This window comes from Ciona intestinalis, unplaced genomic scaffold, assembly GCF_000224145.3.
Source record: "Ciona intestinalis unplaced genomic scaffold, KH HT000093.2, whole genome shotgun sequence".
Lineage (NCBI taxonomy): Eukaryota > Metazoa > Chordata > Ascidiacea > Phlebobranchia > Cionidae > Ciona > Ciona intestinalis.
The window spans coordinates 30,726-53,169 of record NW_004190415.2 but is presented as its reverse complement, the minus strand read 5'-3'; the positions used below and the strand labels follow the sequence as shown (position 1 = coordinate 53,169).

The window sequence follows — 22,444 nt, the reverse complement described above, 5'->3', positions numbered from 1 at the left end:
ATATACAACAACTACGTACCCCCGTACAATCATCCCCTGCTTCCATTCGTTGCTCATTCGTTTTCAATTCAGTCTCGTAACTCGCTACTTTCTTCAAATAATTCTAAAGAACAAACATAAAGATAGTATAACTACAACCATAGAAACAATATAAACATAAAGATAGTATAACTACAACCATAGAAACAATATAAACATAAAGATAGTATAACTACAACCATAAAAACAATATAAACATAAAGATAGTATAACTACAACCATAGAAACAATATAAACATAAAGATAGTATAACTACAACCATAGAAACAATAACCTGAACATCTGAAGGGGGTTTCCGAACGGATATCGCAAACGCTCTCAACTGGCCCTGTAATATGTCATAATAATTATTATGACATCATTAACACCATTATGACATCACTTACACTTCTTCCTTTTACATCCATTTGTTTGATTTCTATGTTTGCCGAACCTGTATCGAACGTTGATTATTATCAAACAATATCCATTATGACATCATTACCAGATGGTTTTGAATAATCGAACTTTTCTTCAGTTGTTGTTGGGGTGAATACCTCGTACATGTTGGGTGACGTTGGGGTAACAGGGGTTAGGGGGGGGTGTAGTTCACCCAAGCTCTTGGTAGGTTTGCCTCGTTGGTTCAATGTCTGGTCATATAATAATGTAAACTATACTTTAACGCATGGCTGATAATTTGTTCAACTCATTATACAAGATATCTATGTTACACCATTAATATATATAAGATATCTATGTTACACCATTAATATATATAAGATATCTACGTTACACCATTAATATATATAAGATATCTATGTTACACCATTAATATATATAAGATATCTATGTTACACCATTAATATATATAAGATATCTAATATCTATGTTACACCATTAATATATAAGATATCTATGCCCACCTGAGTTGACCTTGGCCTCGGCAACGACAAAGTTTTGTTATTTCTATGAAAAGGTGGTACGCTCATAATGCTTGAAGCGACTTCCATTGAATCCATGTAATCATGATACGAACCTGGTTTGTATCGACGATCACGTGATTCGTATCTCATTGTACGACTATCACGTGAACTTGATGGTCTGGGTATCACGGGAGAATTAATCATTCATGCTTAAACACAAAACAATTTTAACTTTGCATTGAGATTCATGTTTTATCATCAAGTAAATAAATGTTTTTACCTGACTGTGTTTAAATTGCCCATGGATGAATTACGTTTCTTTTTACTCGAAACCCAATCTCCAAGACGCAACATCGAGTTGTTTCGTACAATATTTGTTTGCTGGTGACTGTTAAACAATCAGCATTATGATGTCATACTTATGCTGCATTATGACATGATACCTGTTGTCAGATAATCGCCGATGCATATCTTGGTTAATGTTGTTTCTATGAGTAGTATCTGAATATCGCGGACGTTGTGCATTGCGCGCACGATGTGTGTCATTCGTGCGCGCGTTACTTTGTACAGGTGTGTCGTGCTTATTTTGTGGGCGTGGCTTGGTGTGTGAGTTAGGTGCCGTGGCATGTGTGTTGGGTGCCGTGCCATGTGAGTTAGGTGCCGTGCCATGTGTGTGTGCCTTGGTGTGGGAGCCTGGTGCAGTAGTGTATGTGTTTGGTTCCGCGGCATGTGAGCTTGGTGCCATGACATGTGTATTTGGTGCTGTGATATGTGTGGTTGATGCCACACCATGATTTTTAGCGTTATTATTATTTTCGTTTTCATCTTTCAGGTTTGATCGATTCTCGTTTCGTCGTATTTCCGTAAATCCAAATTTTGCCGCATCATTATCAGTGCCGTTATTACTTAGCACTTTCCTGGAAAATTTTTCTTTAATCTAAACTCCCGACAAACAAACGTTGTTACCTTGTGGGTTGGAACGAACATAGTGGGGTCAATAGTTTGATCCATTCTGCCATGTCATGGTACGACTCAGCACTTATGTAATAACTACGCATTCCAGAGTGTTCAATCTATAAATAAGAATTGATTATAAATAACAATCACCATTATTACAATGGTAACAACAACAACAATCACCTTGAATGAATATTTTCTCCCATGTCGCTCGGGGTTCACCGTCGATATTTGATAACTTGGTAGAACAATACTTCCCAAGACATCACCCTCACGTGCGTCTGTGATGTCATAATGATCATAAACACAAGATATATTTTAACAAACATTTACCTTTATAATAGAACAAACAAAAGTCAGCGAGAACGAACCACCTTTTGCGCCACACCCTAACCCCGCCCACCCCCGAGTTATCTTGTTTATAAAGCCAACCACTGCGCGCCACAAATGATGTTCCGTCTCGACGCATCGCCGTCAACTTCTTCCCTTTCATTCCAGCGTTGTTTCCACCATCAGTACTTCGTCGATCAGTTTGCTACAAACATAATCCCAAAGTAAATCCAACACTCAGTAAAGCTTAATTATGACATCACATACACTTCTGCGACGAAACAATGGTCGGGTAATTGTCCCGCTTAACGAGGGTTTTCTCTTCTTCTTTGTGTCGCTGTAATAATAATATTTATGATGTCATACCAGTTCAACATTAGACACTGATGGATTGTTTTATTAGTTTGTTGCTCGAGGACAAATATTTTACCTTCTCGTTGCATTGGGTTTCATGGGCGTCGTGTATCTTTCTTTATGGCTGAAAATTAAAGTTATTATTAATCACAAGAAGTTGTTTAAAGCAAAGTAACATAATTAACCTTTGTTTTATTGTTAAGTGTGGGGATTTAACATTGTTATTGTAACGAGAGATTTAAATTATATTTCAGTTTATTCATTTAACGAGAAGTTAAATTGATTCTCAGTTTCTTGCAACGGTCGTCATGGGTCCATAACAACCACTAGGAGGCGACAGAGAGCCAACCGAACCTTTGCTATACAGGACGGTGAACGTTCATAACCACAGACTTTTTATCCGACGCCTGAGTAGTTGGCGCACCTGCCGGTAACCTAAAGGTAATGGGTTCAAGGCTCGCACTGCTACCAACGACAATTGCTCCAAGGTTGTCCAAATTAACAGCCATACATAAAAATATTAAAAAATCCCCCCAAAAAATAATCACCCACAAAGCAACATACATGGTAACTCGTAAGCTGGCACGAGGTGTTAAACCCGTGTTATAACGACCGTCGTTTTCCGGCACGCGAGGATAAAGTAAGTTACATTCATTCATTCATAAAGATCAGGTTAAAATATTTAACAATTGTCACAATAATAAAACAACCAACTTGATGTAGAATGGAATTCCTTCAATGGTAAACCCCAACTCCCAACCATCGGGTAAATCTAAAACAACAACTTTTGTTACAAACACGTAAATTATATTGTAGCATTAACTATCCAAAAAAGATTAAAACATCAAAGTTCTAACCTTGGCTTCTATAGTAACCTGTCATAACACTTGTTCCTAATGTAGGGTGCAGCCACGTCGTAATTTCATCGTCGTCACTTTAATTAAAACAATTATTAAACTTTAACTTCAATACATTACAATAAACTTACTTTATAAAGAAAACTCGGCCGTCTTTCAAGACCCCAAAGCTCCAGGGGTCCGGAAGCGGTTTCTGCAATAGACCTTCAGTCATGTCGAGTTTAAACCTTCTACAAACTAAACTACATGACAAATCCAAAGCTGTACAGCGACAATATTTTCGTCAAAATATTACTTTTATTTTGAAACAAAATTTATAAAAAAAATCAGAAAATCGGGCGGCGGTGATCTAGACATCGAAATCATATAAACTGCGTAAACGTTCAGGGGTGTATATTATTTTGTTGGTGTTTAGGAAGTATATACCTTGACTTTCCGAAGTATTTGATGTTAATATTTCACCTTAGACCACCAAGCGTAGTTTACTACACTGTTTAACCTTATTTGAAAGCATAAAAGTTTTACAAAACAACCCAGTAGTCATTAATGAGCTGTCTAAAACTCTAAATTATCAGCTATAGAGAAAAACAATCACCCACAAAGTTACATACGTGGTAACTTATATGTGAGGTGCATGAAACACTTGTGTTATAACAACGGTCATTGCCCGCCATGCAAGGATAGTTAAGTTACCAACATTCGATATAAACAAGCTATTTACCCCATAGTGCACGCTGAAGTATTATCCTCTTTTAATAATATGCAGAACAGTGAAACATGTGTACATAAAAAGTAAAAGTTCCAGTGGTACCATAAGGCTACACATATGGTAACAATGTATTTACATAAGAACATAGAATATAAGAAAATATACAATTTGTACAAAATATAATCATTGTAATATAAGTGGTAGTTGGTGGGTGAACTCGAAACTTTCTTCTATCCCCTCGATCTCGAACTTTTCATCAACAGATGTTTGGGCTTTACACGTAAAAAACAACATCCGCTTCATCTTACGATTGTAAAAGAAGAAATTGAATGACCACAAGCACCCCTCGTCACCGTACGGGTCCGAATCAAGATCGGGGTTGTAACTATAAACGACACAATCGTCGAGCTGAATCTCGTCGTTGATGGAAGACCATATCAACGAACTCAACCTGAAGATAAATATAACAAAACATGGATTTCACACAAACTAAATGTTAGTGAAATATTTATAACGTTGTCCAGTGTTCATCGATTATAAAATATTTCTTAGTAATCAAACGACAACAACTCTGTCACAACCAACACGCCTTAACTTTCTGTGAAACAAACAACACGTTACTACAACAGGAAGTGATGTCATAATCTGCAGATAATGATGTTATAAAGATACATTGTCTGCGGTGGCTTAGTGGTTAGTATGGGCCATGAGTCGATGCTTTCATTGCGTTCTTGGGCAAGACACTCAGCGGCAACTGCTCCAACCCAGTGGCCACTAATGGATTAAAAACAACACCCGTGTTATAACGATTGTCGTTGCTTACCATGCGAGGATAAATATTTTCATTCATTGTCATATTTACCGGTTGTATCGTTCCCCCAGCACGGCACCCAAGCTGCTGTTGATGAAATTTGTGACAAAGTTAACGCTCGGTTCGCGACTAAACTCGTCGCTCTTGGCATTGCTGAAGTCATAATCGGGTCGGAACGAAGCGTTCAAAGTAGAAATGAGATAATATAAAGTCTTCCGACTACAAGCATAGTTGAGTGGATTCTCGTTCTCATCAGCACTCGTAGAATACCCGGCCGGACTGACAGAAGCCACAGTCTGCGGCGGTGACAAAACCGTGAGTTCGTTAGGGTCGCCCTCGTGTGACAATGTCTTGAACAATCGTTTATCGTCTCCGGCCATCTTACAAGAATAACTTTCAACTCGCCCTATGACGCAACAATCACCATTCTCAATCATCAAAGCACTGTTGAGCGCTTCCAGTTTGGAATTCTCCAGAAATTTCATTTCGATGAAAACTAAAGTTCGATTTGGAAAATATATTTTTCGTATATTTTTGTTGTTGCTGACTAAAGCACATAACGTCTTCGAAGAATTAATACTTTCACAATCTTCGGTATAAAGAGACACTTGTTGACGTGAAATTTTTGACGGGAATTCAAATATATATTTGATTAAACCTTGATTGCTGTTTATTTAAAACTCTGAAATAAAGAGAAACTTATTAATATCTGGCGAAACTCAAACTGTCAATATACGCCCATGGTTACTGACAATATAACACAATATATTTACGACTGGCTCATAATATATCAAATAATTTATATTTATAAACAATATTAAATGTCTGAATTATCTGCAATCCAGTTTTACGCTGCAATATTTGCTTTTCTTTGTTTTGCAAATCTGACTTCCTTTAACTTAATCACATCTCCTACGAGCTTATTTACCTTCTTTCTTTTTCTTTCTTTTATCTTTTTTCTAATTAGAGAAGAGAAAGTTCTTTGTGCGCGAAAAACGCGATCGTGTGTGACGTCATAAAAAGATCTTGCGAGATCTTTGACCTTTCATTTAAACCAGAGTCGTATAAACACCGAGTAGTCCAACTGCCGTCTATGTGTGTCCAAAATAGAGCAAAAGTGGTGACTTTGACAATGGGTTTAAACGAACTTGTTAAGTTTTGTTTGTGTTTTCCTATTGTAGGAAGGTGTAAAACAGCTTATATTTACCTTACCAAACATTTTTTAGAAAAAATGTATAAATTTAGCCGCATTAAATGACTAAAATGTCGCAAATCAACCGCTTCTGATTCTAATTTTTGACTTTTTTTGACACAGAAAACAAATAACACATGTTTTTTACATTTTTCAACCTTTAAATTTGTTTTTAGGCCCATGTTTTTCTGTAATTTACCGAAAAACATACATTTTCCCTATACCTACTGTGTTATTTTGGACCCAAATTGCCGTTCAATTTGTGTTTTACGTAACAATGGGTTGGACTACTCGGTATTTCTATGGCTCTGATTTAAACAAAGAAGTTATAAATTTTTACAATACACAGAATTAAGTTTCTTATAATTTCTGTAATTTAAAATAAAAAATATTTTTTTACAATTTTTTTTTGCGGCCGATAATTATTTGGGGAGAAAGTATTGTTCAAACAGAATCCGCTAGATAGCGTTGGGTCTAGATTTTAGGTTTTATTAAATTAAGGGGCTCACTGAAGATAAATGTATATAATGTAATTTTACATATTTGAGCTACAACAGGGGGTAAACATACAACTTATTTATTCATAATATTGTGGATTATTAAAGATAAAAACTATATATAACGTTATTTTAGGTTTACTAAATTTAAATATGCCCCCCTTTAGTTTTACTGTTGACCGCCCCTTAAATAAATAACCCCGTTTACGAATGAAAGAATTTCATGAAACGCTACTTACAATACAGATGAACAAATAAGACGCTTTGTTTTGTTTGTTTTGTGGCGTATAAGGTTGCTAGGTAGATGTTTAAAACAAGCCATATCGCTTCATAACTTGTATTCGTATGTGTTAAATGTTAACTTGTGTTGTGCCAGCCATTATGTAACGACTGCTTATGTTTCTAGATTCAGCAGCAATTAAGCTTGAATTAAACAAGTATTAAAATGGCCGACATCGACCCAAAAAGCGTTCAAGATTTGACGGTTTTCGTTCAAGAAGTTCTCAATGAAATGCAGGGAAAGTTCCAGAATATGTCCGAGAACATTGTTCAACGAATCGACGATATGGGTGGAAGGATTGATGATTTGGAGAAAAACATCGCGGAGTTGTTGGCACAAGCTGGGGTCGATGAATCCAATGAATAAACCTTGACTTTTTGTTACAACTGCAGTCTTTTTAAACCTTGCACTGTTTTATATTTTCTATTTCTGTAAAACACTTTTTCATGTATTTTGTAAATTTCTTATTCATGTATTGAACCGATGTGCCACTTGCTAAGTTGAAATAAAGTCAATCACATATATTTACGCTCGCTGTCAAAGTGTAACATATCTTGCTACCAGCCTAGATACCGGATTCAAGGTTCGTCGCTGCTACTATTGTGGGTGTATGTGTCATGAGCAAGACACTTAACAGCAACAAACAATTGCGTTTTCATCCTACTATTTATACTAAAACACTCTATTTCTCATTACTTTAATTTTAATCTAGTTTTGATGCAAACATTCAAATTGTTGATTACCAAATTAGTAATGTTTGGTATATACATCAAATACACAATATATATGGAACATATCTTTATAGAAAGCAACATGTTAGTTAATACTTGAGCAATATTAATGGGGGGATTTAATTCTGTCGTAAATATTACAATAATCACTAAAAATATCCACCACAAGAGGTCAGTATTAATCCACCACACGAGGTCAGTATTAATCCACCCCCTCGAACCCCTGCGTGCTTTCGATCGCAAGCAACAACTTCTTCCTCAACTCTTCAAAACTTTTATACGGCGGCAAATCCAGCCTGTTGAAACTGGGGGGGAGGGTTTAGTTATTTTCAACCAGAAGAGTTATTTACTTAATGTTACACCTGGTAGCAACAAAATCATAACCAGTTTGCAATCAATGCGTTGTCTATATTGTGAGATCATACGGCTACGATACAGTAATTTAAAGATTTATAAATATTTACGAGTGTATGTTGTCACTCCATATTTTATACATCTATCCTTTCCACCCATGATGGACAACAGGTGTTTTACCAGAACAGCCAACAACCATACCCCCCTATACCCCATGTTACCCACCATGTATGAGCTCGGGGCAGCTTCTCGGGGGTTCCCCACTTCTCGATGGTAAATAACTGGGGTCCGTTACTCCCCCACAATTCTCCGAACCCGTTCATCGGAACTCGAGAGGTCCCCGTCACGAATTGTAAGAATCGAACTCGAAGCTCCGGGTCCATTAACAACACCGCCTGGCATAGAAATATTAAATAACCAACATAGAAATCAAACCAAACACCCACCCTCCAAAACCACTGAATAACGATATGATTCGCTGAGTAATCTCCTTTATAATTGGTGTTTCTTCTCCAATCATTGACATCGACATCGCCGAGCCCGCACATCAGTAATTCAACTTCATTTTCATCAAATATTTTTACCAGGTTGCTTGGGATAAGTTCATTGAAACCCTATAATGGGGATTATGATGTGACAATAATATGTTAATACATCATAGACACCACAGGTTTTGTTTCAAAGGATTGTGTGTCTAACTCTCCCTGTCTTCCCTTTGCCAAACCCCTAACCCTATATGTTACTATAAGCATAGACATTGTAGCGTGCCATACAACAGACATAAGCCAATCTTCACCTGAAGGAAAGACTTCATTTGCTCTTGCACTCGCGATACGAACCTCCACTTTATAACCAACCTGTAAACAATGGGTTGAATTAAAAAAACCGAGGCATTAAAGTTTAAACATACTGAATATATTCTCGTTTGTTCTCGTTGTTAACTTTGATATCCGCCCCTCCAGGTTTCAGTTCGTTAACTTTCATTTGACCAAATAATTCTTCATCCACCGTGAAACAAAGGTCAAGATCGGTCGGGTCGTTTTCGAGGATCCATTTCAACGAGTTGTAATACTCGCTGTCCTGGGGAGGGAAAGTCGTGAATAATAATCTTCACACATTCGTAGTAACCCGCATAGTAATGTACGAAGTAACTTCATGAACAAAATAACCAACTATGACGAGCATTCGGCCTCTTGGTGTGACACACCCAACCCCAACCCCACTTACCACGGACTCCATATCTCTCAATGTGATCGGCTTCCCCAACATCATCTTGTAGAACGGACGAATGAAGAAAGCTGCAAAGAATATTGATATGAAAAGCTTTCTTGGGTTAGGGGGGCCAAGATTAAAAACAATAAAAACACCGGATGCAACGACGGTCGTTAAAACACGCTTACAATTAAAACAAACCCCCTGCATAACTCACCATCAAGTAACTTTCCGTGGTAAACAGCCATCCCTGCAACGCGACCGATAAATCGGAACCAATCAAAATGATCCTCATTGCACATACCAGAGTTCGGATTGATTTGTAACGTGTAATTATCGCTGCAGGTTAATTAAGTTACATCATGGGTGTTTTATATCAAACACCCCATGCCAGGATGGCCCACTATATACAGAATGACTCAACCAACATAACCGACCCGTACATAGTTTGGTGTATAAATAGTCGTAACCGATGGAATAAAGAAACTACATAATGGAACTTACGTTGCAGAATATTCAAACAATCCATAATATGGATTAAACATTTCCTTCGATAGTAAATAGAACCACTCCCTCGCCACGCCCCCATAATCCAACCCCTTCTCTTTATTAAATTCAATCCACAGCCTTGACTTAAGGAACTCTGGTTTCTTAACGCGACTAATCACTCGATATGAATCATTCAAAATAGTTCGACGATCAACTTTCATCTCGAAACGATTTGGAATGTCGCGCTGTAAGATTAATGTTGTGTTTATGGTGAATCTGATGCAGTTGGAAAATTCTCGTAACAGCCAGAATCGGTGATGCCGTTTAAAGCGAAATATATTTCTTCTAATGAATTATTCATATTACTTCATGAGCAATGATATAATTGACACAAACCTTACCGAAACTGATTTATGAAGTTTGCTTTTGAAGAATTCATATTTTTGTTTGTAATCTCTGGAGTAAGGGACGGCCGGGCCAGTTATTTCGGGGTTTTGTAATCGTGGGTCCTCCCATTGCGTTTTGTGGTTGACTATAGAAATAAAAATTTATTAATAACACAGATATAATATAAACATAAATATAATATAAACATACTATGATCAACGTAAAAAATCCTTCCATCGGTGTGAATCCGTTCCTCCCAGCCATCCTGTTATAAAGATACAACCAACACAACGTTAGTTAAGCGGCAAGCTTGCAATTTGTGGGACCAGGTTCAAGTCCCGCCTAATCTACTTTAATGCACAATAATTTGTGAATGGTGATGTAACTGATATGGAATCTTTCCATTATGTTTATACACAACAATTACACCACAAACTTACAGGCAATGGTCCGATCTCGCTCGCGTTTTTAAAATTTCCCCGACTTGTTGGTGGTCGCTTCGTCCTCGGGTCGTCCCAACTCGTTACTTGTCGATTGTGATCAATAAAAAATACTCGGCCACTTGGGGCAGTCCTGAGTAAAATAATGCAGAGTAATGATAAATAGGCTTAGTCATGATTAATATTGCTGACTCACTTCATTTCCCACCCCGCTGGAAGATATTTTGATGATTGCGAAGAATTTGTGGCTGATTTGCGTTCGCTGGATGATGTGGTTCGCTGCATAGATATCATATATTATTCAACATACCTTGATATTTCGTGGTTTATGCCATGACGTGACTTTATTCACGTGATCAACATACCGTGATATTCCGTGGTTTATGCCATGATATTATTCACGTGATCAACATACCTTGATATTCCGTGGTTTATGCCATGATATTATTCACGTGATCAACATACCGTGATATTCCGTGGTTTATGCCATGACGTGACTTTATTCACGTGATCAACGAAATATTTCCGATTTGTCTTCGGGTCGACTCTCGCCTCCCAACCATCTGGGAGTTCCCCGTCTACTGTTGTTACGCTTGATGATGTCATCTCCGCTTGACCTGAGATAGTGACATCACACCACCATTATGACATCACACCACATTATGACATCATACTCACTAGGTAGACTTGGTGACCTTGGTAATGGAGGTGGGGTCGGAGGGTCGGTTGATGAGGTTTCCGATATCACTTCCCACTGTAACAACAATTGACATCATCACTTGTGACATCATAACTTATGACATCATCACTTACACTATGATCCTCATTACGAGACGACCTTGGTTGTTCCGTCACATCTTCGCTTATATGTCGACGCTGTCGGAACAATTCGGCTGCGGCTGCCGTGCCCATTGTGACATCACTATCCGATGAAGTGGAGGGGGTTTCCGGTGTTGAAGGGTTGGGGGGGCTGTGGGGGTTAGTATACAAACAATGTATAAACAAACTACTATATATACAACTCACACAACAGGTCGTTGCCACTGCTTTCACTACAACAAACTACTATATATACAACTCACGCAACAGGTCGTTGCCACTGCGTTCACTACAACAAACTACTATATATACAACTCACACAACAGGTCGTTGCCACTGCAATCACTACAACAAACTACTATATATACAACTCACACAACAGGTCGTTGCCACTGCGTTCACTACAACAAACTACTATATATACAACTCACACAACAGGTCGTTGCCACTGCGATCACTACAACAAACTACTATATATACAACTCACACAACAAGTCGTTGCCACTGCATTCACTACAACAAACTACTATATATACAACTCACACAACAGGTCGTTGCCACTGCGTTCTTCTTGTTTCATGATGAACATAATACGTCCTCCCGAGATGATCTTGTCTTTCCTCCCAACCTCCAGGCAACACGGGACCTTCTCGTGTCTCTTCATCAACTAATTCCCAATCTCCCTGTTTATGGGGGTTGATATTATGATGTACCATCATCATGACATCACAACACATCATTATGACATCACAAACCTCGTTAGGCGAGTCATCGTTATTATCGTTGGTCGAGGGAAGATCTGCGTAGGACAACTTTAACCTCAAATGACCTTTGACCCTTGATTTGGAACTGTGGGTAAATAAGTGGTTAAACTTTGACCTTTAAGTTTTAACCCCATGTGACCTCTTACCTTCGGGGTCGTAGGGGGAATTCCCTGTGGGGGGTTCCGGTCTCGTCATCATTCTACGTAAACATATATTATATAACTCCAATACTAAATAACCACAAACATAAACTTACGGAAATGTAAGAAGCATTTATTGGAATGTCAACTTGGCCGAGAAAATCATCGCGTGTCTTTAAAAACATGGGGTTATTAAATATATACCCAACATAAATAAGCTACCACGTATAAGCTACCACGTACCAGTCTATTTTCATCAAACACTTCGAACAACAACCTGTTCTCACGGGGAACCACCTGTTACAAGTTTATTAAATTTTTGCGTCGTTTAAATTAATTTATTAAAACTTACACGAAACAAAAACTTTTCGTTCCAAGATGGATTCAATGTCTGGAATATAAATGATTGTTACATCACAACAAACAAATAATAAAGTTCAATAAAACGATGAAAAAAAGATTTAATCATTGATTAAATATTATGATTGTTATGAAACAAACAAACAATATCTGAAATGACATCATAATTAATCAACAATACATTTCCTGTTATGACATCACAATGATTATTATTCACCCGTTTCTTTGTCTTTGTGTTGACACAGGTGATTGTTTTTGACGATCCACTCGCCGATCGCTTAGGCTTGTACAATGACACGCTCACATAAGGATCGCTGTTGGATTAGAAAGTAATTTATTAAAGTATAAGCACAAGTGACAACATTTTACCTGGCACCAAAAATATCTTTCTTTGCTAAATTATGTCCCGATAAAACTTGGATCCTTACCAACCTAGAACCCTCCTGTAATAAAAGGGTTGGTGATGACATAGTAACATAATATGACATCATAATACATACTTGTTGTGGATTGTGACCATGAGTTACTTCATCCGCCATCAATATCAACTTTATATTTATTTACAAAAAAATGCTCTGTAACAATTGCTGTTATTATGACATCATAACAACAAGGAATTCTTTGCAACAACAATTGAAATAAAAAAGGTCTTTAAAACTAAAACAACTAATTTGTGCAATACAATTATTTATAGTTGCAATGCGATACAAACTATCATGTTACAATGTATCCACCCCCAAACCTCATAAACACCACAGCCCAACACTTCTTCACTTAAACTACGAACATCCAACAGATGCAACTTAATAACAACTTTATAAACAACAAAACTAAACCACAACAAACCCATGACCCGCAATCTTGTAATTTTTCGCGAATTTTTTTTTCGATTCGGAAAATTTCCCAAATCCACCCGAGTATGACGTCATGACGACATCATGGGACCAAAACACTGGGTCAAAACACAATTTTGTGAAAAAGTAACAGAAATAGCGTCAGGTTTAATAATTAATCACGAAAAAAACAAACAAATATTTAATACTTGCGCAATAAGCGAGTATTTTCTAAATATTTAATTACGTCTGTGTATATACCTAAAGTTCTTTTTTAGTTTTTATATAAATATTGTATGTTTTATCTGGTTTGTTTATAAAGTATGATTAATTGCATAATTACAACTCATTTAGTTAAATCCTGTTTTTTCGCACCCCGAAAAAATAAATAAAAATTTAACTTCCTGTAGAAATCATTCAGCGTGAAGTAGACATCTTAAAAAAACAATTTTATTTGTCCCCGATTATAAATCAATTAATAGTTTTCACATATTTTGGGGGGTTGGGAACAAAAAAAATAAAAAGATTTTACAAAATTTAAAGTTCACGCGTTGTATAAAACTTTGTAAAATTGCTGAGTAATTGTGATGCAACAGTGAGGTAATTTAAACACCTGTGTTATAACCACCGTCATTGTCATGTGAGGATAAGAACTTATATTTTAAGCAAACACGATTACACGGTGTTAGCCGATCGATGGCCAAGCGACTAGCGGTACATATGTAACATTTGCTTGTCTGGCGCAACATTTTCACGAACATACGGGAAGAGAAAGGAAATACAGTGCTGCCTAATGTATATTAGATTTGAGCAAATACCATACTTAATGAGTCCATTTTGAAAACTTTTACAAAAAAATAAAAGCTACCGTACGGTTTATAATTTGTGATCAAAATTCTGGCAACAAACAATAGTTATTGACAAACTTTTTTACGATGATGAAATATACTCATAAATTTGTGCAACACTGGCCATGTTGATTTATAACAAACTGCTGAAGTGATTTCCTGACTTAACTCGCACGTTGTTCCAGGCTCGCCATATTAGTTTCAGTTTGAACGTTTGAGTTATAATCATGTCCGCCGGTAAAGCTTGCATTCAAAAGTCCGCCCCAGATTTTACGGCAACAGCAGTTGTGAACGGAGATTTTCGTGATATTTCACTAAGCGAATATAAAGGTAAATATCTTCACTGGTTATACTTGATGTTTGTTTGTTAACAGTATTTGAGTTTAGACATGCTTTGTAGTTGATACTTTTTCCATAAATTTTTAATAATTTTCTTTGTTATTTTATTCAACCCTTCACTATAAACAAATATGATATATTTAATATCGCAGGAAAATATGTTGTTTTGTTTTTTTACCCGCTCGACTTCACGTTCGTTTGCCCGACGGAGATCATTGCGTTTAGTGATCGTGTGTCAGAGTTCCGTGATATTGGGTGTGAGGTGCTCGCGTGTTCCACAGACTCGCACTTCAGTCATCTCGCATGGTGAGTGGTTCGTGTACCGTTGTCTTGACTTGAATTAATTTCCTTCAATCTCAGGACAAACATCCCAAGGAAGAAGGGGGGAATCGGAAACATGAAAATCCCGTTGATTGCCGACAAAAACTGTGCAATATCTAAAGACTACGGGGTTTTGATGGAAGGCAGTGGAATCGCGTTCAGGTATTTATAAAAACTTTGGTGTTACTGTCGTTGCCCCAATATTACTTTCACCCTTCGTCACAGGGGATTGTTCATCATCGATACCATGGGAATTCTTCGGCAAATAACGATTAATGATTTGCCTGTCGGTCGCTCAGTGGATGAGACGCTACGATTGGTCAAAGCGTTTCAGTTCACAGACCAGCACGGCGAGGTTTGCCCTGCTGGGTGGAAACCCGGTGATGATACGATCAAACCAGATGTTCAAGATAGTCAGAAATATTTCAGTAAACAATAAACACCCCTGTGAATATTTCAGCGTCGTTTATTTACATTTATTACAAAGGCAGTAGTGTTTAATATCTTCTGATTGATTTGTAAGTTGGAAATCTTTCAACAGCTCCATGTTGTTCCGATGAGATATAAGCAGCATTGATGCCATGGCCAAGCATTGGGTTGGGTAACGGGGCTTGTGGTGTGGCGAGACCAAACTGTGCTGTAGCCAACCTGTGTGGTCGGTGTTAGTTGTAACGGTCACCCATACATAATTGAATAGATGTTAGATGGGGTGGCAATCCTACTTGTATATTTGCCCAAAACTTTCCCCCCCCCCCCCCCCCCCACTAAATTTTTAAGTAAATATATAATTAATTATAGACAGAAATAAGTTGCAAAATACAACCTTAATGTTTGCTGCTTAAATAATAATAAAGTTTGACGCACCCAACTACCCCAGCTTTCCAATGTGAGACACAAACCCACAACATATACTCACGTAGGTACGGCACTCCCTGCCCACATAGAGTTTGTAACATTACGCTGGCTATCCTGCCACGTCCAACCACTATGCGTGCCACCAACGCGACTCGTTTGCGTCGGGATCGGCTTACCACTGACCTCTGGTGTCCTGTAATCCATAAAAACAATATATAATTCCATAGACACACTATATAATTAAACCCACGTTTGTTTTTTATGCGACACACCATGACTTGTGCTACGTTGATATTCTCCGTGATCTGCAACGGAGCGTGAACCACTTCTCCGATCATGTGACGTACGTTCAGGTAGTTTACGACGTGAAGGTTCCGTGTAATCCGTTGCCTGTGGGAGGATAGTGTTCAATGTAACTTGTTTACCCTAGTTTGGGGAGGAATATCAATTAATAAATGCACAACCTCTATTCCACAACAACAACCTCTATTCCACAACAACAACCTCTATTCCACAACAACCAACCTCTATTCCACAACAACCAACCTGTCTTCCTCGAATCTCTTCCCTCAAATCACGATCGGTGGCTGGCCCTCTAGTGTTCGTATCCCTCCATGTTTCACTGGTCGCAGATGAACGACGATATCGCTGATCGTCCGATAATCGCTCGCGTGGAACAACTTTACGACCAACCTCCTCTCTGTGATGTCATAATGGTAACAATGACCTCGACAAAATCAGCCACACAACTTACACATGACGTCTTGCTGCTTCACGAGATATATCACGTGCGTGGTTTGTTTCACGAGTTGTTTCTCGAGTTATATCACGACCATGATCTCGAGGAGTCTCACGAACAGATTCACGAATATGATCACGGGAAGTATCACGAGATGTATCACGAACCGACTCACGTGAAACATCAATGCGACGATCGTTCGTGGCTTCTGTAATAATAAAATAAATAGAAACAATTATCATAACATTAAATACAGCCAGCCACCCACCATAGCCCCGACCAGTATTGTTCGTTTTGACCCCAACCCCCCGATATTTCTCCACTCGACGTGCCTCGTATCGAGCGTCGGTGTCGTGCATCATCTCGTTGTCACGGCGACGATCAACATCGTGATAATCTGTCTTCGTGACTCGTGATATTCGAGCGGCTGATCCTCGCTGTGTATGATGTCATAGTCAAAATTTAGGACATCACAACCACCATTATGACATCACAACCACCATTATTACCTGTATATTTCGATACGAGCTCTGTGATTGCGATTGAGAGGAACGTTCATATTCGCTGTAATTCCTGGAACACAACACAAGCGTCAAACATGGAGTTCACCCTCCCATGCAATAACCCCGCAACCCCACTTACCCCTTCCTATCATCTCGATCACCCCTCCTTCCCTCCCTTTCACCACCAACCCCCTCCCGCTTATGATATCCATTATTAGCAGGAGACCTTCCACGCTCGTCGTACGAACGTTTAAGTCGTTGGCGTTGTGTCTGTTCGTACCTGCGTGGAAGATCACAAGTTGAAACTTATTTCGATTGGGAAAAATAGTCAAAAATGGGACTTGGATAAAAATAATCCATTTTACGCCTTTCCACAGTAAGAAAACACAAAACGTAGTATAAACCCATTGCAAAAGTTAACGCTTTTGCGTTTGGACGCAAAGGTCGGTTGGACCACCTAACCCCCCCAAAAACGAACGAACCGATTCATTTCCTGTAATCTTCTCATTTCTTCTTTCTCACGTTCGATCCGCTCCAATTCTCGTTTCCGTTCTTGTTCCAACCGTATGCGTTCTTGTTCCAACCTAGATTAATGTACGGAGGGTTGTGTGTGATGACATCACCCAATATAGAACACCCAACCCTACAAATACTCACTTCTCTCGTTCCAACCGATCCCTCTCCAACTGTCTCCTCTCTCTCTCCAGCTTCTCCCTCTCTAACCGGAGAAACTCCCTTTCTTCTCTTTCTCTTCTTAACATTGCTCTCTCCCTCTCCACTCCTGAGGCACTCGCAGCCAGTGATTGGTTCCTCCCTTCTCCCACTCTCCTCCTAGGAGCATCCCTCCTCTGAGCACGGATTTGCTCCAGAGTGAGAACTTCCGGCTTCCTGATTGGTTGTTTCTTGTCATGGTTCACTGGTTTCGAGACTCGCTTTACCATGTTGGGCTTGCGACCACTGGAGGCGCTAACGTTGACCCGTAAACTCATTTCCCCTTTGTTCGTATCCATGACGACCTTTCGACCAGCTGTGAGGGGAATATGATGTCATTATATTTTTATGACAGTAAAATGTGTCAGTTATAATAAGTTTTCAACAAAAGTTACCACAATTTGCTGCTGTTTTGCATTAAAAGGTTTTTTATAGATTTGTCCAGGTGTTGAAAATAATAATAAACATTATGACACCACACGATGTTATTATGACATCACAATCACCATTATCTTGTTGTCGCACTCGTTTCCTGTAAGGTTCTTCACGGTTTGTTGGCTTTGGCTCGCTTGCGTTGTGTCGCTTATCCCCAGCCCTGCTATAGATATCTTATATAACAAATAGATATCTTATATAACAAATAGATATCTTATATAACAAATAGATATCTTATATAACAAATAGATATCTTATATAACAAATAAATATCTTATATTACCAACATAGATATCTTATATTACCAACATAGATATCTTATATTACCATATACATTTATATAATTTTTATAAGGATTCTCTTTACCGCACTTTATTAATCAGTAAACATTACAACCAATAAGTTAGATTTGTTTCACAGGATTGTGTGTCTAACTACCCCTGCCTCCCCTGTGTTCAGGCACACTATACATTCATAGACATCATATATACATTCATAGACATCATATATACATTCATAGACATCATATATACATTCATAGACATCATATATACATTCATAGACATTATATATAAATTCATAGACATCACATTAACCTGTTTTGACGATCGTTTCCTCGGCTTTTCCCAATGTCACTTTGTGATCGTCGGCGTGCAGATGATTTGTCTTCTGGAAGCAATTTTAATGTTAAATCTACCTTAATTAATAGTATTTCTATGTTTGCTGATACTATTTCTATTTTACCTTTATTTGCTCCGTCATTTAAACTTCTAGACTTTTCATTCGTTGAATATTTCTTGTCGGATGTACTGTGGAACATCAGTATTATTAAGATATTGTAAATGGTGTTCAACTAGTTTTACCACAAACTGTTAAAACACAACTTATATATAAAATATTGACAAGTATAAATACCGAGCGTTTGAACAGACCTCACACAACAAACCTCTCTTTCATCTTGTCCGCTTTATTCAAGTCCTTGTTTGTTTTATCGGAAGTTGATGTTGGTTTACGATCGGGTTTGCGTGATGTTGATGGATCGCTCATCGTCTGTGTGGGGTAATATGGTACGGGGTAACATGGTACGGGGTAATATGGTACGGGGTAACATGGTACGGGGTAACATGGTACGGGGTAATATGGTACGGGGTAACATGGTACGGGGTAATATGGTATGGGGTAACAAAGTACGGGGTAATATGGTACGGCGTTACATGGTACGGGGTAACATGGTACGGGATATTGTGTTTTAATTAGAATATTTGGTTTTATATGCATGGGGATTACATCATATGTTTTATGATGGTTTTAAAATGGTTGTTCTATTTGTGGGTTTATAAATATTTCAAACATGCATTTTAGGAATTGTTGTTGTCATTATACTTTTTTTTTTCGGTTTAACAATCTTTTTGCAAAAAAACAAATCCCTAATAACAACCAACCCAACCCACCCTCTCCACTGTAATGGTTCTCCCGTGAAGCTCCGTTTTATTAAGATGCAAAATACATTTATCAGCAGCAGCAACGCTTGCCATCGCTACAAAACCAAAACATTTCGAACCCGGACTTTTAGCGTTAGTGACGACTTTGGCTCCAACAACCTAAATAATAATGTTTGGCTTATATGTTACAGGTGTTTGTAATTATGTCATCCCAAGTTTTAAAACAATGGCTTTGTTTAATTATGTTAGGAACATATTTATCATCTATGACATCATAATCACCTTCCCGTATCGGCTGAAGGCGACTTTGAGCTCACTAGCGCGGGTAGTGGCCGACAACCCACTCACCCACAAGTTTTTACATCCAGTATCCTCGTTCTTACACCTGTTGATAAACAATATAACTACCAAGATAATATTCACTATAACCTGACTAGATAACTCCTCTCTTCCTTGCGAATAATAATCCACACAAACCTTGATGAAGATCTAACACCTGATGATGACGATTCACTTTTAATTTCTTCTTTATTTTCATGTTTGACATTTTCACTTGCATCCCCACCATCTGGTTTGTCGGGAATCTCGAGGTCGTAATCCAACATATCCAGCACGTCTTCCTCGATGGCGACAACAACATCTTGTTCATCCCCGACCTCCATGCTATCCATTCCATCGCCCGTAGTTGTTGTATCGTCCTGGTTGTTTGCATCATTATTTGTGACATCATCGGAGCTATTTATGACATCATCAGCATGGTTTGTGACATCATCAGTGCTATTTATGACATCTTCGCTTTGGTTTATGACATTATCAGTATTGCTTGTGACATCATCAGAGTTGTTTATGACATCATCATTGCTGTGTTTGACATCATCAGAGTTGTTAATGACATCATCAGTGTTGTTAATGACATCATTAGTGTTGTTCATGACATCATCAGCATGGTTCAACACATCACCGTTGCTCTTTCCATCGTCGAATCCATTCCCATTGTCTTCCGTCCCATTTTCCCTCGTACCATCTTGGCTCAAGCCATCTTGCCCCGCTCCGTCCTCACCTGAACCGTCTTGCCCCGCTCTGTCCTCATCGGCCGAACCATCTTCCCCCCTCGTCCCATCTTCCCCCTTATCCCCATCAACCCCCGTTTCATCTTGAACCTGATCTTGCAACGACTTTTCTATTTCATGGAAGAAAACTTTCACCGACCAAATATAGACTCCACCATATTAATATTATAAACTTAAATACAAATAAAAATAACTTCGTTTACATTCGATGGAAATGTCCAAAATCTTCGTAGTTGTCGGGTTGTCTTCTTTTTCCAAATTAAAATAAATAAACAAAACAACAACAAATATATTAAACCAACAATCACCAACCTTCAGTTTTTATCGAAGAATCCTGAAAAAAACAACATCGTTAATAAAATACAACAACATTTTTACAAACATTAAACAATAAGTTTTACCTTTGCCGGGCAAACTGGAGGTTCAACAACTTTTGTATCGACTTCAACTTTTACTGCAACGTCCCCACCTATGTGATTATGAATGTTACTTTAACTTTGTGGAAGGTTATTTAATTAATTAATGTATAACATCATAATTAACAACAATAATTAAACAAAAACAAACCAGTATTTTCAATATTTTCAGATTTCACTGAAACTTCTTGTTTTGCAACATCCTGAAACAAAATAACAAATTAAACCAAGAAAAGTCGGCAAAACCAAACAACTTGCGTCAAATTTCTTTGATTTTGAGGTTTTCTTCCCACTAGGTGATGCTATTAAGTTAACTTCAATCTCGTTTATATTTCCTCCTTCTTCAATAATTGCCTGTAAGATAATGTTGGATGTTGTAGCAGCTGCTTATACCCAAACATTACTATAACACATTTAGCAGAAAAAATTCGTTTTTAAACATAATATGTTGATAAATGAAGTTAGATAACACGATGAATGTTAATTTACTATTTTTCCAAACCATCAGCGATTGAATGAATGAATGTAACTTACTTCATCCTCGCGTGGCCGGAAAATGACAGTCGTTATCACACGGTTTAGGCGCTCTAACCACTACACCACGGCGCCGGATTCATAGTAATGTGAATATAAACTTATTTCTACATAACTGAAGCATATGGTGGTAAATGCACTTTTGCAAAAAGTTGCATTTAAAATATAACTATTACGACAATTAAACAATAACTAGGGATGTGCTGAAGTTGTTAAAGCTCGGGTTCGCCGAGCGCCGAGCTTCAACGAAAAGCTCGGCACGAGCCCGAGCCCGAGCACCTATGACGTCATCAAGGAGAAAGGCGTACGAGAACGCGTTCATATTCAGTCGAAAAGCGTCGCTTATTTAAATATTACAGAGCACGTGGTTTGCGGTTAAAAAGACGTCTCGTTTCGTAATTTCCAATAAAAATTATTTAATTAAAAAGTATTTATAACTTTTGCAGCCAGTGGTGCAACTAGCGCGTTCAAAAGGGGTCTGTCATACAGATAAAAAACAACGTTATCTCTAAAGCGAAATAAACGCTTTAGATATTGGTTTTGCACACTAATCTTTTTATTCTACTTTATGCGGTAAATTAGGACCAATATTACATTATTTATACTTAATTAGAAACGTCTTTTTGATAAATGAAACATTGGTGTAAGTTTTACGCATGTCCATCGTGGATAATCTAACGATTATTTATGTCAGAATAACTTTGATAAACTATTACGATTGTTACATTACAAACGAGAATGTTATAAAACAATCGTGTTTTATTCGCNTTCCAT

The 22,444-nt window shown here is 37.9% G+C and overlaps 5 protein-coding genes across 6 annotated transcripts in view; 1 reads left to right on the top strand and 4 right to left on the bottom strand.

Moving 5' to 3' along the window:
• LOC113474055 overlaps positions 1-3,786 on the bottom strand; it is a 3,946-nt gene extending 160 nt beyond the window's left edge. Inside the window, exons 1-15 of the mRNA XM_026838473.1 lie at positions 3,571-3,786; positions 3,440-3,516; positions 3,297-3,354; positions 2,659-2,706; positions 2,496-2,565; positions 2,232-2,433; positions 2,082-2,179; positions 1,908-2,014; positions 1,385-1,858; positions 1,222-1,329; positions 942-1,119; positions 524-668; positions 426-472; positions 314-367; positions 20-103 (exon numbers count right to left, since the gene is read on the bottom strand). Coding sequence (XP_026694274.1) covers positions 20-103; positions 314-367; positions 426-472; positions 524-668; positions 942-1,119; positions 1,222-1,329; positions 1,385-1,858; positions 1,908-2,014; positions 2,082-2,179; positions 2,232-2,433; positions 2,496-2,565; positions 2,659-2,706; positions 3,297-3,354; positions 3,440-3,516; positions 3,571-3,653 — 1,833 coding nt within the window. The 5' untranslated portion in view covers positions 3,654-3,786. The remainder of the gene's footprint in view (positions 1-19; positions 104-313; positions 368-425; positions 473-523; positions 669-941; positions 1,120-1,221; positions 1,330-1,384; positions 1,859-1,907; positions 2,015-2,081; positions 2,180-2,231; positions 2,434-2,495; positions 2,566-2,658; positions 2,707-3,296; positions 3,355-3,439; positions 3,517-3,570) is intronic.
• A 368-nt stretch (positions 3,787-4,154) lies between these two features.
• LOC100185613 (repressor of RNA polymerase III transcription MAF1 homolog) lies at positions 4,155-5,774 on the bottom strand. 2 transcript variants are annotated; one of them, XM_002130492.4, is made up of 2 exons: positions 5,011-5,774; positions 4,155-4,599 (listed from the first exon to the last, which is right to left on the bottom strand). In XM_002130492.4, the coding sequence occupies exons 1-2, from the start codon at positions 5,442-5,444 to the stop codon at positions 4,332-4,334; spliced, it is 702 nt and encodes a 233-aa protein (XP_002130528.1). In that variant the 5' UTR covers positions 5,445-5,774; the 3' UTR covers positions 4,155-4,331. The 2 variants fall into 2 exon arrangements, with proteins under 2 accessions (XP_002130528.1, XP_026694270.1); XM_026838469.1 differs by lacking the exon at positions 4,155-4,599 and adding an exon at positions 4,683-4,922.
• Positions 5,775-7,557: 1,783 nt separating this feature from the next.
• Positions 7,558-13,214, bottom strand: LOC100176211 (E3 ubiquitin-protein ligase NEDD4-like). Its single transcript, XM_009863086.3, has 24 exons — positions 13,125-13,214; positions 12,994-13,067; positions 12,842-12,938; positions 12,617-12,655; positions 12,508-12,561; positions 12,381-12,437; positions 12,271-12,323; positions 12,116-12,209; positions 11,904-12,043; positions 11,355-11,511; positions 11,220-11,295; positions 11,007-11,158; positions 10,738-10,820; positions 10,542-10,674; positions 10,312-10,366; positions 10,116-10,246; positions 9,730-9,959; positions 9,443-9,564; positions 9,241-9,311; positions 8,924-9,093; positions 8,810-8,870; positions 8,460-8,627; positions 8,239-8,408; positions 7,558-7,964 (listed from the first exon to the last, which is right to left on the bottom strand). The coding sequence occupies exons 1-24, from the start codon at positions 13,161-13,163 to the stop codon at positions 7,862-7,864; spliced, it is 2,529 nt and encodes an 842-aa protein (XP_009861388.1). The 5' UTR covers positions 13,164-13,214; the 3' UTR covers positions 7,558-7,861.
• Positions 13,215-14,479: 1,265 nt separating this feature from the next.
• On the top strand, positions 14,480-15,421 carry per-like (peroxiredoxin-like). Its single transcript, NM_001032638.1, is given in 4 exon segments — positions 14,480-14,635; positions 14,797-14,950; positions 15,005-15,127; positions 15,191-15,421. Coding segments are annotated over 4 exon segments (594 nt in total). The 5' UTR covers positions 14,480-14,532; the 3' UTR covers positions 15,405-15,421.
• The window catches only part of LOC100186425 (SAFB-like transcription modulator), a 7,846-nt gene continuing 815 nt past the window's right edge, over positions 15,414-22,444 (bottom strand). The window contains exons 2-22 of the mRNA XM_026838472.1: positions 21,395-21,519; positions 21,288-21,339; positions 21,122-21,189; positions 21,033-21,054; positions 20,128-20,830; positions 19,933-20,035; positions 19,660-19,809; positions 19,155-19,258; positions 18,953-19,017; positions 18,805-18,877; positions 18,280-18,371; positions 17,720-18,089; positions 17,545-17,646; positions 17,202-17,342; positions 17,069-17,132; positions 16,828-16,996; positions 16,575-16,767; positions 16,367-16,520; positions 16,071-16,210; positions 15,882-16,013; positions 15,414-15,613 (exon numbers count right to left, since the gene is read on the bottom strand). Of these exons, the coding sequence (XP_026694273.1) occupies positions 15,463-15,613; positions 15,882-16,013; positions 16,071-16,210; positions 16,367-16,520; positions 16,575-16,767; positions 16,828-16,996; positions 17,069-17,132; positions 17,202-17,342; positions 17,545-17,646; positions 17,720-18,089; positions 18,280-18,371; positions 18,805-18,877; positions 18,953-19,017; positions 19,155-19,258; positions 19,660-19,809; positions 19,933-20,035; positions 20,128-20,830; positions 21,033-21,054; positions 21,122-21,189; positions 21,288-21,339; positions 21,395-21,519 (3,173 nt within the window). The 3' untranslated portion in view covers positions 15,414-15,462. The remainder of the gene's footprint in view (positions 15,614-15,881; positions 16,014-16,070; positions 16,211-16,366; positions 16,521-16,574; positions 16,768-16,827; positions 16,997-17,068; positions 17,133-17,201; positions 17,343-17,544; positions 17,647-17,719; positions 18,090-18,279; positions 18,372-18,804; positions 18,878-18,952; positions 19,018-19,154; positions 19,259-19,659; positions 19,810-19,932; positions 20,036-20,127; positions 20,831-21,032; positions 21,055-21,121; positions 21,190-21,287; positions 21,340-21,394; positions 21,520-22,444) is intronic.

Bases quoted from the DNA above. Each gene is read 5' to 3' on its own strand.
- LOC100185613 (XM_002130492.4), bottom strand. From the start codon at position 5,444: ATGAAATTTCTGGAGAATTCCAAACTGGAAGCGCTCAACAGTGCTTTG. The intron at 4,600-5,010 runs GTAAATATGACA...ATTTATCTTCAG, and splicing joins CTGGGGGAACGATACAACCG to GTTGAGTTCGTTGATATGGT.
- LOC100176211 (XM_009863086.3), bottom strand. From the start codon at position 13,163: ATGGCGGATGAAGTAACTCATGGTCACAATCCACAACAA. The intron at 12,939-12,993 runs GTAAAATGTTGT...CTAATCCAACAG, and splicing joins AAAGATATTTTTGGTGCCAG to CGATCCTTATGTGAGCGTGT. The intron at 12,438-12,507 runs GTACGTGGTAGC...ATGTTTTTAAAG, and splicing joins TGTTTGATGAAAATAGACTG to ACACGCGATGATTTTCTCGG.